The sequence below is a fragment of the Camelus ferus genome, chromosome 2 (genome assembly GCF_009834535.1).
Source record: "Camelus ferus isolate YT-003-E chromosome 2, BCGSAC_Cfer_1.0, whole genome shotgun sequence".
NCBI classification, from domain to species: Eukaryota; Metazoa; Chordata; class Mammalia; order Artiodactyla; family Camelidae; genus Camelus; species Camelus ferus.
The window spans coordinates 26809063-26823202 of NC_045697.1; the positions used below are offsets into that span (position 1 = coordinate 26809063).

At 45.6% G+C, this 14140-nt stretch overlaps 1 protein-coding gene across 1 annotated transcript in view; it reads left to right on the top strand.

Annotated features, from left to right (window-relative positions):
• Positions 1-795: 795 nt before the first annotated feature.
• NWD2 (NACHT and WD repeat domain containing 2) overlaps positions 796-14140 on the top strand; it is a 165410-nt gene continuing 152065 nt past the window's right edge. Inside the window, exon 1 of the mRNA XM_006191169.3 lies at positions 796-2871. Within this exon, the coding sequence (XP_006191231.1) occupies positions 2721-2871 (151 nt within the window). The 5' untranslated portion in view covers positions 796-2720. The remainder of the gene's footprint in view (positions 2872-14140) is intronic.

Sequence of the window (14140 nt, forward strand, 5' to 3'; positions counted from 1 at the left end):
ATAACAGTGTTAGCACCATGGGTGACTGTTCCCTTATGCCGTCAGCCTGCTAATGAATGAATCTCTGGTTTGGGGCTATTAGATATTAGCAAGAGATGGGATGGAAAAAGATACAAGTGTGTGTGTGTGTGGGGGGGGGGGTCACTGATCTGGTATCCTTGGGTAGAAATCTTCCTGAAAACCCAGAGACAGCAGCCTGCTCTACCTGATGCAAGGCTGGCTGTGCTGGGAGCCTTTTGAATCACAGCCCCACAGATAATGTGAAATCCTCTCTCCTCTGCATCCTTGGTCTGCAGTGACACTGGCAGATGCTAAACTTCGGCCTGTCTAGAACAGCTAATTAGGTTAGAGAGGCTGCCAAAAATCCCAAAGTCATCCTAAGAAAATGAAACACTTTGAGGTCTGAAGCAAAGGTCAGAAGACACAAACACTAATTCGATTTTTAAGAGAGAAACCACCAAATAAGAAGGGGTAGGGGAGCAGCGGAGAGAAAGAAAGGCAGGCACGCAAGACCTTTACAATCTGGCAACTCCTCATCAGTCTTATAAACAACATTGAGATCAGGCATAAAGTCGTCCTGGCTCCTTTCTCCAGTAAGAAACACTGTATATTCATGAAGGATGATACTGTAATAGATACTGTATATTCATAACCTCTTCCAGAGAGCTCAGTCCATACCTCCTGGGACATCAGGAGAGCTTCCAGAGAGTTCTTCCTGCTGGAGAGCATTCCCACCTGGGAGTAATGAGGCTGGAGAGAGAAAGGATTTGCTAAATGGAATCAGTTAAACAAATACATGGGGCGTGTTCCAGCCTTCTTTATTGGTAGCATCAAATTATTACAAAGTAAGAATTGCTGTCTGCCCCCTTGTTCTCAGTAGCGGAGAGGCAGCCTTAAAAACCTAGAGACCCAATTCTCCAAAAAGGTTATGCCAGAAAGTGTGTTGGAGATGCCGTGGGGGTATCAAAATAAACAGCAGTGTGTATGACTTCACTGCCACCAGCAGGGCCCAGAAGAAGTGCAGGCCAGGAGCAGGCCAGGAGCTTCCTAGAGCAGATGCCCCCGGTGAGAGGATAAAACTTGCAGCCGAGCTCCTCTCACACCGTGCCCACCCGCCCCTTCCTCAATTTTAAGGATTTGGAAAAGCTGTTCTTCCTCTCTAAAAGGCATTCTTGCCCTAAAGCTCAACCAAACTCCAGGTGAGGCTCCAAGCACGCCCTCCTCCCTTCCCCCACTCCACAGCACCAACTCATTCTAGGAGGTCTTCTTTCGTGCCCAGGGATTTGCAGTATTTCGGTAGGTGCAGTGGAGTGTAGCCCGGAGATGGAAATTCTGTGGCTCAGTCCTGCATTTCATGTCACCCCAGATGTGGACCAGACCTCTTGCTGTATCCACCTCACGCCCAGACCCCAGGTAGCAGCTCCGCGTCGGCTCTGGCCACGCTGGATCAACTTCAGGTGGAGCCGACTCACGCTTTCCAAGGACTTGGAAAAGCTAGTCAACGCTAACTCTGATCTCTCGCACCTACCCCCAATCCGTGGCCACCTGCACTTTGCAAGACGTTGAGCCGGCGGCGCTCCCCAGAGCCCGCACGGGCCTGCGGTGCTCAGGCATGAGCCAGGCCGCGCGGGGTTCCCGGCATCCTCCCGTCCGGCTGGCCCTGGAGCCTCCGGACTGGAGGAATGGCCTGGGAATGCGCGGGGAGGGAGCAGAAAGGACCTCCCCCCACCCCCCCGGAGCCTTAGAGACCTCAGGAGGGCTCCCCGCGGATATCGGTTTTTTGGAAAGGTTCCGTGGCCACGCGGCGAAGAGCACGTGAGCGGCGCTGCTTCGCTATAAAAAACCCCCGCTCTGCTGCGCGTAGGGAGCGAGCAGAGCGGCAGGACGCGGCTACCTGCGCCAAGAGAAACGGCGACAGTAATACTCCCTCCAAGACGGTCCCGAGTTTTGATGCTCAGTCCCTGGGGGTCCGAGCTCCGTGCATGCGTCTAACTTTGAGGCCGAATTCCCAGCACTTAGACAAAACCGCGCAGATGCTGGCACGCGTGCATTTTCGAAAATGTTCAGGGCTTGTTTGACCTTTAGAGTTGGAAGAGTAGCAGAAGTCTCAGGCTAATTTCTTTCTTGTCCTCCGTCGAGGGGACGGACAGGAGAGCCCGGGCTCGCCCTCACAGCCCTCGCCCGAGTCCCCAGTGCCCCAGCCGCTCTTTAAGTTGGGGGGTATTCCTGCGCCCCGCAGGAGGCAGCTTGTGATAAACTCCGGACGCCTTTCCTAGATAAAGTTTAGTCTGCTCTCCTTGCCCACTCCGTCCCGGCCGCGTTGACAGCCCCCTCCTCCCGCGGCGGGCGCGGGCGAGAGCGCGGGCGGGGAGATGGCCGCGGCCTCGGCGACCGACGCGGGCGCTTCCCGGCGCAAAGGGGCGCCGCACGCGTAGCAGCCACCACGCTGACCTCCCGCTCCCGCTAGCTGCAGCGCTGAGCTCCGGCCGAGAGCGAAGGCAAAAGACCAAAAGGGCAGGGAGCGGCGGCGACAGCGGCCCGGTGGTCCGTATGGCCGCTCTCCGCTGGCCGGCGGTGTGCGCCACGGAGCTCGCCCGCGGCGCCTGTGGCTCAGAGCGGCTCTAAGCCGCGCCGCCTGCGGGGATCGACCTAGCCCTTCCGCGGAGCCGCGGGCAGGAACCCGAGGAGCAGGAGGCGGCAGTTATTTCTCCCTGAGGGCGATGTGGCCGGCCGGTGCGGGCATCAAACTGCCCTGTCCCCGGGACTCTGCGCTCCGGCGGGCGGCTTTCTCCGGGAACCTAACCGCCCTGCCTTCTCACCTCGTGCCCGCCGGCCGCAGCGTCCGGGTCTTCATCAGCGCCAACCCTGAAGGTAAGTCCTTTGCTTGGGCTTGTCCGTCTGTCCTTCTATCCGTCTACGCGGGGGGAGCCGGAGAGAATACCACGGCACAGCCGGGTACGCGTTCCCTGCGCTCCCTTTCTCTAGCTAATACCGAGGCTGCCTGAGCGCGTGGGGATTTGATTTGAGTCACTTTTCTTCTCCTCTCGCTCATCTCTTCTGCCTGCTGACTTAGACCCATTTCTCGCCCTGTGGATTACTTACCCCGGTTGGGCTAAAAAACGTCCGAGGCATTTGCAGACGCTTCTGGAAGCTCCATCCTGCCACCCTCCACCCCCACCCCGTTTTCCTTTCCTTTAGTGGTTTCTTTTCCGAGGTTATCGTAAACGCAAGTAGTAGATCCTCTCGCTCTCAGCCTAGGCAGATTCCTGAACGGGGGGGCTCCCTCTTTTGCCTCTTGTTCAGGCAGAGGCGAAGTGAGCAAGGGTTTCCCTGACGCTCGCCTCTTGCGATTGTGCGAGTCGTATCTTTTGCCTTGAGGAGGCCGAGAGGACCCTTGTGAACCTAAGACCCGCAGAGATGGAGGGGAAACGCTCTGTGGGGTCCCGGGACTGGCTGGCGCTCAGCCCGGTGCTGGTTTCGCAGTGGAGTGTTTAGGATGAGCTCATCTCTACAGTTGAGCCTTGGGCTAGATCACCCTGTCTGGAACTTGGCCTTCTCAGTCGTGTTTCTGCTTAAGGCTGGGCACCTGGTAGGCGCTAAATGAAAACTTGTTGAGGTATTGTATTCACAAACCCCAGCGGCTGATCGCTGGGTGGTCAATTTCTTGCTCATCGCGGCTTCTCAGTTCTCAGTTCTGAATGTTAACTTTCATTCCTACTAAGTGAAGAAGTGGGATGCATTTGACTTAGGCTGGATAAAACTGTAGGGAATTGCTCTTTTCTAGAAAAATAGATATTTGGCCCCAAGATGAGTTTATTGGAAACTGAAATAGATATGTGAGATCTGAAACTAACTTGCTGCACCTTAACAAGCCTTGGGTCTGAAAAAGAAGTAAAAGGAAAAAAGAAAGTTAACACTTAGCCATTGGATAGAATCATTTGAAAACCCAAGGCCCTGGTTGCTTGTGAAAAGCATTCAGAGGACCAACAAAAAATAACTTTCTAAAAAGTAGCTTTTCAGTAACTATTTCTGCTGGCAGAAATTTCAGGTAAAGTTCACATTATGACGAGGGGATTGGGGGAAGAATCAAATAGATAACCCACAGTGATTAATATTAGAACTACATACTTTTGAGGGAAGGCTTTAATCAGTTTACAACTCACTTTCACAGAACTTAATAATTAAGGAGACTTTTTGGAAGCCGCAGTACACTCTTTAAAAACCTTTTTATCGGAAATGTTTTACAGGATTTTTTACTTAAATCTGGATAATGAAAATCATGGAGTTATGCAGCCTGTTTGAGGACCTAAGGAAATCTACCACTTAAGTTTTCAGTATTGTTTTTAAAAATATTGTTAAAATAAAGTCTTTTTAAAGTATTTGAGGGAATTGTTAGAAAATATTCAGTCTTAAAATTTTTAATTTTCCTGAGCTAAAAAAAACCCTTCTACGAAGTGTTCAAAGGTGTAGATGTAAAACCAGGTAAATTACTACATTTCTCTTTAAACATGTTGCTTTTAAAATAACTGACTGAAAATTCTGTTACCATTAGTAATTACTCTTTAAAATTGTAATTTCTAAGATAAAAATCAATGATAGTTTATATCAAGTCAGCTTAATATTGAGTTAATATTCAAGATTAATGCTGTTTTTCTTAAGCCTGTACATGTGATTCTATAGTTTCTCCAGTTTCTTGACATAAAAACCTTACCATATATTAATCTGAGGAAAGCAAACAAGAGGGAGGAGCAGATCACGCCTTTTAGTCACTGAGCTGGGCAGCTTGTACATTGATCTTAAAGGACCAGATTGTGACTCTTACCTGAGAAATTGCAATAGGGGCAGGGCTTCAGATTTTATCCCAACTGGAGAGCCAAGAGTATATTAAATAGAAAAGACTGAGATGGGTATTTTTTTAGGGCCTGAACATGAAGCTTTGGAATCTTCGTAAATGCTCCGTCAGAGGCAGTACTTTACGGTAAAATCTTTATGGATACGGTTCAGGGAGCAAGTGGCTGTGTTTTGGTGTGATCCAATACTAGACTGTTGGCCAATACTCAAGAGCCTCTCCACTGTCAAATTAAGACGAAGAACGTTATCTCATGCTTTCCTTTACAAGTGAAATCTAATTCATGCTCTAAGTAAAAGGCACTCTGTGTTGAACTCATCACAGTACTTTTACGAATCCAGCAAGGATCTCCTTAGATTCCCTTATAAGGCTTGTATGGACTTTCCCTGCCAGTAATTAAGATAATACATGTCTTTAGAATGGAAAAATTATTTTCACAGAGACTAGCTCGTTTAGTATTTTAAATTTGATTTTCATCCTCAAACCCTGTGAGGATGGTGAACAGAGGATGTTCTCCCTATTTTACAAGTGAGAAGACTGAGGCTGCACCAGGGTAAGCTAGTTGCCTGAACTCATATAGCAGAATGAAACCAGCTGGAGCCTTCCGGGTGACTTGAACCATCTCTCTTGGTACTCTTTGGCCCAGCCTAGGTTCATGCTAGATTTCTCTAAATGTCTTATGCCACGTGGCCGAGAAAATCAGCCGGATATAGTAGACAGTGCTGGCCTTAGTCTTGAAACTTGATGGCCAGCAGAAGCTGAGCAGAAGGAAGGGAACATGGATGCCCTGACCCACTTCACCCCCACGAAAAGGTAGCTGTAGAAACATTCAAGGAAATTTCAGGGTGTTCTCAACTCTGATGGCCACATTCCTATGAAAACGTATAGCTCTGACCAGTCCCCACTGTCTGAAAGAGACAGAGGAACCATCATGGGGTGTGGGGGCAGTAATTGTCCCAGATGCTCTGACGTGGATAGGCCTTGGACTCCAACTAGTCCCACCTCCCACTCAAGGAACAATCCTGTCTGTGGCATCTTTATTAATCCTTGGAAGTTCTCTAGTCATTTAGCCACGGTCTCTGCCAGAATGGCACTTACACCTCCTTGGAACAGTGGTTCTAAAGCACATATAAAACCCTCCACTGTGATTAGCCTGAATTGAATTGTCCATGAATATGCAGAGGAGAGGAGCCTGCACAGTTCTCTCCCTATCACTGAATTCCAAAGGGCCCGTAAAGTAATATTCCTCTGCTTCAATTCTAAACCAGTTGAGAGTAAGCCACCGTCTTAGCTCAGGCTGCTGTAATAAATACCATAGACTGAGTGGCTTCAACAACAGATATTTCTAACAGTTTTGGAGGCTGGAAAGTCCAAGGTCAAGGCACGGGCAAACTCAGTTCCTGGTCAGGGCCCTCTTCCTGGTTTTCACATGGCCATCTCCCCACTGTCTCCTCATGTGGCAGAGAGGAAGAGCACTCTGGTCTGTCCTCTTTGTCTTATAGGGGCATTAATCTCACACTGGGGACCTCACTTTCATGATCCCATCTAAACCTGATTACCTCCCAAAGGCCCCACCTCCAAATACGTTCCCATTGAGGGGTAGGGCTTCACCATATGAACTGGGGGTTGGGGGGAGACAAACATGGAATCCATGACATTTTGCCCCTGACCCCCCAAAATTCACATCCTTCTTGCGTGCCAAATACACACATTCCATCCCAACAGTTGTAAAAGTCATCTTGTTCTAGACTTTAGACTTTGTTCTAAAGTCTAAAGCCCAAAGTCTCATCTAAATAATAGATGAGACTCCAGGTAGGATTCATCCTGAGGCAGAATTCCCCTCCAGCTGCGAATCTGTCATGTGATTCCAAAATACAATGAAGGGACAGGCACAGGATAACCTTTCTCATCCCAAAAAGAAGAAATTGGAAGGAAGAAAGGGATAAAGGGTTCTAAGCAAGTCTAAAACCTAGCAAGGAAAATACCATTGGGTCTTAAGGCTCTAGAATAATCTTTTTTCCTTTGAAGCAGAAGCCTTTAAGCAGAAGCCATCTCCCCTGTTGAAGCCCAGGTAACTCTCTCCTCAAACTTTGAAGCCAAAAAGGCAATCCTGATGATCTCTGCATCTCCTGTGGGGCTGTTCTTCCTTGGTCTGGAAAAATAATGTGTGTTCACAGGCAGTAGCCCTGTGGTCCAGTCCTAGAGGTCCTAAGAAGTCAGCCAGCCTGCCTTCCTGTCATCCTGTCTCCACCTAACCCCAGCTCACACCAGCCATGTTTCTGCTGGGTGGTCTGTGGTCCACTCACACCCATACTCATTTCCTTACTGAACAGCTATGTGACCACACCCTTAACATTCTTTTCAGAACAGACCTCCACATTTTTTGCAATATGGATAGGTTGAAGGTTTTCAAGATCATCGAGTTCTGATTCCTTTTTGCTTAACAATTATTACTTCAATTCATCTCTCTCTCATTTTGCTATAAACTGTCAGGAGAAACCCAGCCACTCTCACAGTACATACTTAGAAATTTCCTCAGCTAAATAACCGAGTTCACTGGTTCTAAGTTCTACCTTCCACAAAATACCAGAGCACAGTTCAGCCAAGTTCTTTGTCACTTTATAATAATTACTTTTTCTCCATTGTCTAATGACCTCTTCTTCATTTCTGAGATATTGCCAGATGGCCTTTGCCATCCATATTCTGATCACGATTATTTATATGCTCTCTGAGGGGCTTTCTCTCCAGCCCTCTTCTTTTCTTCCTGAGCTGTCACCAGAGTCACCTTTAACCGTCCCTTCATGGCATTCTTGGCTATTTCTAGCATGCACCTCAAAACTCTTCCAGCCTCGACCCATCACCTAGTTCCAAAGCTGTTTCTGCATTTTTAGATGTTTGTTGCAGGAGCACCCCACCTCTTGGTACCAAAATCTGTCTTAATTTCCTAGGGTGGCCATGACCAGTTACCACAGATGGGCTTCCAACAACAGAACTCTAGAGTCTTATGATGGTGGAGTCCAGGACCTGAAATCAAGGTGTCATCAGGGCTGTGCCCCCACTATCGGCTCTGGGGAAAAACCTTCCTCTGCCTCTTCCTGGTTTCTCACCAGTTTATTTGTCCATGGGCTTGTGGCTGTATCACCCCAATCTTGGCCTCCAAAGCCATGTCCTCACGTGTAGAGAGGATTCTTGTGTCTCATCTTATAAGGACAGTAATCCCATTGTGGGGTCCCACCTTTGTGACCCCATCTAAACCTAATTGTCTCCCAAAGGAGAAATTTTCACCCCTCAAATACTATCACATTGAGGGTTAGGGCTTCAACTTATGAATTTAGGGGTGGGGGCACAATCCTTCAGTCCATAACATGTAAAATATAAAGCAGAAGAAAGACCATAGTATTGCCTTTATTACTAATAAAAGCTGAAGCAGGCCAGTATTCCCTTGTCTTTGACCCTTTGAGCCAGATGTAATTTCGCAATTCCACAATTTTTTAGATTTGGGGGAAAATGGTGCATATTGTTATTATTAATATCCTATAATCAGGTATGAATATGTTCCTAAGAAAACACGACTAGGTCAGTGTTGTGCAGTGGAACTTTCTCCAGTGCTGGAGGGTCTTTATCTGCGTTGTCCTCCATGAAAGCACCAGTTACTAGTTAGTTACTAGTTAAGGTGTAGAGCTTTTGAAATGTGACTAGTATGATTAAGAATCTGAATTTTTAATATCATTTCATAACAGTTGACTTAAATAGGGTCATACAGCCATTGGCCACTGTGTTGGACACAGAGCTCTAAGTGGGGTAATAAGGACCAGAGCTTCTTGTCCGTCAAGGTCAGGTTTTGCCGCCAGTGACTCAGGTCACTTCAGATTTTGATGCCAGATGAATTGGGGGGAAAAAATTGTCTTCAACACTTAAGGGATTTTGTAATTGCAGATAAGGGCTATAGATCTTTATTGGGGAATGTGGCTTTTAACTTTAGGCTAGTGGGTTTCCTGGTACTGAACCTCAAAATTGCACAGACTTACCCTCCAGACACTACCAGCAATGGGCAAAGCACAGACTGCCCCTCCATCCAGTGAACAGAGTTGACCCCTTTAAGACATGGAGGAGCAGAGAAGAATGACAGGTTTACTTATAAAAGAGAAAGAAGGAGCTGGGCAGATTTTCTTTCCAAGTGCATCCATCAGATTAAGATGCTTCTCCCCTGAGGAATAAGTGCCGGCCCTGGCCCGGGCTGCTGGTGCATCTCCCTCAGGGTGTCAAGAGACATCTAGAGTGGAGAAAAAGATACTCTAATGCCTTTTGGGGGTACATCCCCCCAAGAACATACAGATTTATGCACTAGTCATCTTTGAGGGTTGTGCACTTTCGTCCACAATATTAATGATCAGATGCTGAGTCCATTCCCACTTAGATTTTGCACTTTACTTGTCTTTGTATCTTCCCTGACTCTCTTCTCCATTCCTTTGGCGTCTTGGTAAGAAAGCTTATTCTCCAATTGGTAGAAGCCACAGTTGCTGCAGCCAGTGGCCATTTGCTTTAGCTTGTGCCCGCAGACAAGAGACAGATGTGCATCAAGAAATTCATAAGAAACCTATGTGCTAATTTCCAAGCTCCTTGGTTTTTCATTGTTTTTAGGAGTCATTGGGGGAAAAAGAGTGAAGCATAGCAACACATATAGGCTCTTTTGATACTCCAAGAACATTTGTCAAAGTTAAGAGTCTTAAAGGAAAATATAGGAACTGCCATTTTACGATAAATGCCCTATGTGCATTTATAATAAATGAGTTCTAAAATTTTAGTGGATGAATCTTCAAGTCCTTCCACAAACATTATTTAAGCAGCAGAGTATTACATCCAAGTATAGACTTGAAAGCCAGAGTAGCTAGGTTTGACTTCTCCAGGTCACTATTTAATACAGTGATTCCTTAAGTACGTTGCTTTATTTCTTTGTTCAGTTTCATAATCTCTAAGATTGTAGTACCTACCTCACAGGATTGCTGAGTAGATTAAATAAACTAGTAGATGTAAAGCACTTAGAACATTGCTGGACACTTACTAAACATTGTTTGCTGTTACTATCCTTATTATCTTTATTATTACTTTCCACTGTGATCCAGACACCGTGCAGGTATGGATATGCAGAAATAAATAAGGCCTTTCCTGCCCTCAAGGAATGCTATCTGCAGAGGCATCAGAGCTCAGTAGTAACAACAAAAACCATTCCAGATGCTTCAGGGAACTAAATATTCCCCCCAAGTCATTGTAAAGATCAGAGGAGTGAAGGTCATGAGCACAACTGGGCATTTAGGTCACATTGCCAAAGCTGTCAGCAGGAAACTGTAGAAGTCACTTCCAGGATCACAGCTGCTGCTGGGTACTGGGTAGCTGGCTAGCTTCCACAGGCATGCACATCTGCTGAACCCGTGGAAGGACCTCCCTGGCCCCCCTTGCCCTCCAGATCTCGTGCAGGTGTGTCCCTCTGGTAGAACGAGATTGCATTTGGACCCTGGGCCCCAAGGTAAAATGTGAGCAGAGCAATAGAAAGACAATTGAGGAGGAATGAGGGGTTAGGAGGGCTCCCCAGAGGAAGGAGTAGAGCCAGGGCATAGGAACTGTTCTACGTGGTAATTGAATACGAGGCAGAGTGATGGTGAGCTGTCTACAGGGAATAGAGTGATAATCTTTACTATTCAACAAAGAGCTTTTATCCTTTTGAATAAAAGTGGGGCTGATGTCTTGAGATGATGTTATCGTTTGTCCCTTGAAAGTGGCTCATTTAGAATGACGTTTAAAAGAAAGCATGACTTGGACCATATAAGAGGTACACTGTATACAGATAGATTTATTGTTTAATAAATCTCCTGTGGATCTTTTAAAATTCTCGTTATACCACAGCAGTGATGCCATTTGCCATTTTAAAGGGTGTCTGCAAGTTTGTATATTATGTTTCAGTTATCTGTTGCTGTTTATCAACTCACCCAAAACTCAGTGACTTAAACCAGCAGCCATTTACCAGTTCTCACTTGTGCGTCTGGCTCTGCCTGCTCCTCCATGAGAGCTCATGCTCTCCAGCTTTTTTTCTCATCATTCAGGATTCGTTACCGGGGACTGGCTTCCCCAGAGAAAGGAAATGGAAGCTGCCAGGCCTCTTCAGGCACAGAGGTCCCAGGATGTTGTCTGTGTGAACTGTTAAGGTGAGCCTGGAGTCAAAGGGAGGGGAAATAGCCCAACCCCCCAGTTATGTTGTGCAGTTTCCTTGACTTGCCTTTGTCATAATTACATTAAATGAGATAATACCTGAAAAGTGAGTAATACCTGACACAGAGCAAGTGCTCAACAAGCGTTACTGATTAAGAGTTATTGTTGTGATGATGATGAGTTGAGACTTGACAACAACTCTGTAAATTGCACCCTTCTAGAACCTCCCAAGTTCTAGAGCTGAGGAAAATAGACCAAAGAGTTTGCAGATAGGAAATCAAAGTAGCACCTTTTTTGTTGCTAAGGATAATAAGAGAGAATGCTTTTGTGCTTCTAAACACTCAACACCAGAATTAGTCAGTCTTCCTCCCACACGCTGGCAGCGGTGGGCCCCCGAGGGGTCACTCTATAAAACGCAGGGCCTGGGGCAGGGAGCAGAACCACGCTCTCCACAGACAGACAGGGGCGGTTCCCCAGGGGAAGGGGCTGAGCAGGCGGTCTGAGCTTGCCTGGCTTACTCTTCCCACATTTTCCCGTCAAATAAGTCACCCTTTAACTTCCTATCCAAGTTCTGGTAAATAGGGAGTCCAGGAATCTTATGCTCGAGAGGGAACTTCCAGGGAGGGGAAGAAGGGCTTCTCCCTGAACGCGAATATTCACTTAATTCAGTTTTAACATTTGGACACAGTGGAAGCCTTTAATTACTCATTCAAATTAGATCTCTAGTTTGACATGGCCCGTATTGTATCATAGTGAGATATCTTAACACAAAGAAGAGAAGACAGTGAGCTGTAGGGCGTTACATACCATTTAGAAAGAGCAGCAACTATATGCAAACATCCCTATCAGAACATTTTTATAGCGCTTAGCATGGCCTTGGGAGATGTCAGCTTATCTCTTGAGAAATAATTTGTTTTAAACCACTAAGTTTTGGGGTACATTGATACGCAGAGATAGACAACTAAAAAGTACAAACTCACTTTTAAAATGGCAAATGGTGAAATTTCTACAGAATAACAGAACTCATCTACAAAGTAATTGGGTTTGAGAAAGTAAGCTGACAGTTCTTTTCAACTCAGACTCTTTTAAGGGTCGTGATTTAAATAAAAGCAAAACTTGTAGCAGATGGTTCACAAGAATACATAGGTGCTGAGTTAGGTACAGTCTGAAAGGAAATGTGGTGATGTCAACTTAGATACCTTTGTATCACTTCTTCAGAGTGTTAGCTTCCATCATATTTTTGCTATAATTAAAGAGAATTCATTCGACAAATTAAAGCTTGTTGGCTATTGTATAATTAGAAGAATTTGTGTGATACTAAGTTAATGAAAGAATAAAAAACTGCAGCTTTGGATGCAATTCAAAGGGAATGATACCCACTTTCAATGATATACTTCCTTGAAAGCTCATTTTTAATCTAAAATACTTCAAAGACTTTGACATGGGTACACTCAAAACAGACAGCAAAGCTCAAATATCAGATGTCTTATTCCAAGAGTGATGATGGAATCGAACTCAGAAATGAAATCACAAAACTTGAAAGGGTATCCTTCATAATGCTTAATCTAATCTATTATGTGTAGTGTCATTCAGAGAGATTCTCGCCACTGAATATATCTCCTTCAGACTTTATTCTACGCATCAGCTGCAGTATTTATTATAGGCGTTGTATACAACCAAAGTCCTAACTGGCTGGTGTGAAGAGTTACTAGGAAAATACGAGCTATCTTCCACTGCCTTTATTTTTCAGACTCATCCATCTCAGAGGCAGGACCAACACAGCTACCAACAATACAAACACTGACTGTGAGAGGGATGTTTATGTGCAAAGGCCAGTTGGACTAATTGGAATCAAACTGTCGTATCTGATATCCAGTCAGGGATGAGCTGGTCAAAATTAGTTAAAAGAGAACGATCAAGATGTATCAAATCTAAGAAATAGACCTCTCTACAATAGTGGAGTGGCCAGCGGGGAAACTGGTCCAGCTGCGGGTGCTGACAACCAGTCTTTCTACTGAGAACACCGAAAAGAAGACAGGAAAATAAAAGTTCCCTCTTAAGCCCAGGCTCACTCTATTCAGAAGCCCAAATAATCTATGTAAAGAATCAATTCTAATAACAATAAAAGGAATACGTGGGGAAAATGTAAAAAGATCAGACCTTCACACCTCTGAGAAGCTACCATTTGTAGGTATTAATCTGCAAACTCGTGGGGGTAAGAGCATCATAAAATAGGAATTTCATGATTTAATGAAATCACTGCTGAACTAGAAATCTTAAAGTGTGAGACTTTTGGCACATGGCCCCCAGGTTTTTTTGGCACACCACCCACTAACAGGTGGAATTGATGCACCTTGAATTTAAACTCTGTTTTTGGCCAATAGGATACAGAAGAAATGGCCCAGCACTGGGTTCTGGGCTTGGGCTTTTAGAAATTGGACTCTTCCTTTTCTGTCTTTTGAATCACTTGTTCTTTGGAACCCAGCCACCCTACTGAGAGACCCCTGGAAGAGAAGCAGCACCACCTTGCCAGCAAGGAAGGGGAGCTTCCCTGAAAGGAGATCTCCGCCCCCAGCAGAGCCCTCCTAGCTGACCAGTGCCGTAGGGAGTGGACACTCCTTCCCCAGCACACCCTGCCTGGATCACAGATCCAGGAGGAAAAATGAATGGTGGTGGTGGTTTTAAGCCAATGATTTTTATTTGTTATGCCTTTAAGGCCTTGATGTGGCTTGCCTGCCACAATAGATAAATAAAGGTAGTAAAATAAAACAAATGTGCCATAGCATGGACTGGTTAGGTGGAAGGATTCGGGGGGTAGATCTGGGTTTGTGTCAAGATTTGTTATAATTTTGGGTAAATCATTTAATTTCCTGAAGTTTCAGTGCCCCTCAAGCTTCTGAAAGTTGGGCATAATAATAACTACCTCACAGGGCTATCTTGAGAAATAACCTAAAACAATGCCTGAAAGATAGCGAGAACTTAAAAATTCTAGATCAGAATTTGCTAAAAGCCTTCAGGTAGAAAATAAGAGATAGAAGGTTACAAGGGAATGAGAATTACTTGAATAACTTTTTTGTAAATTGTGGC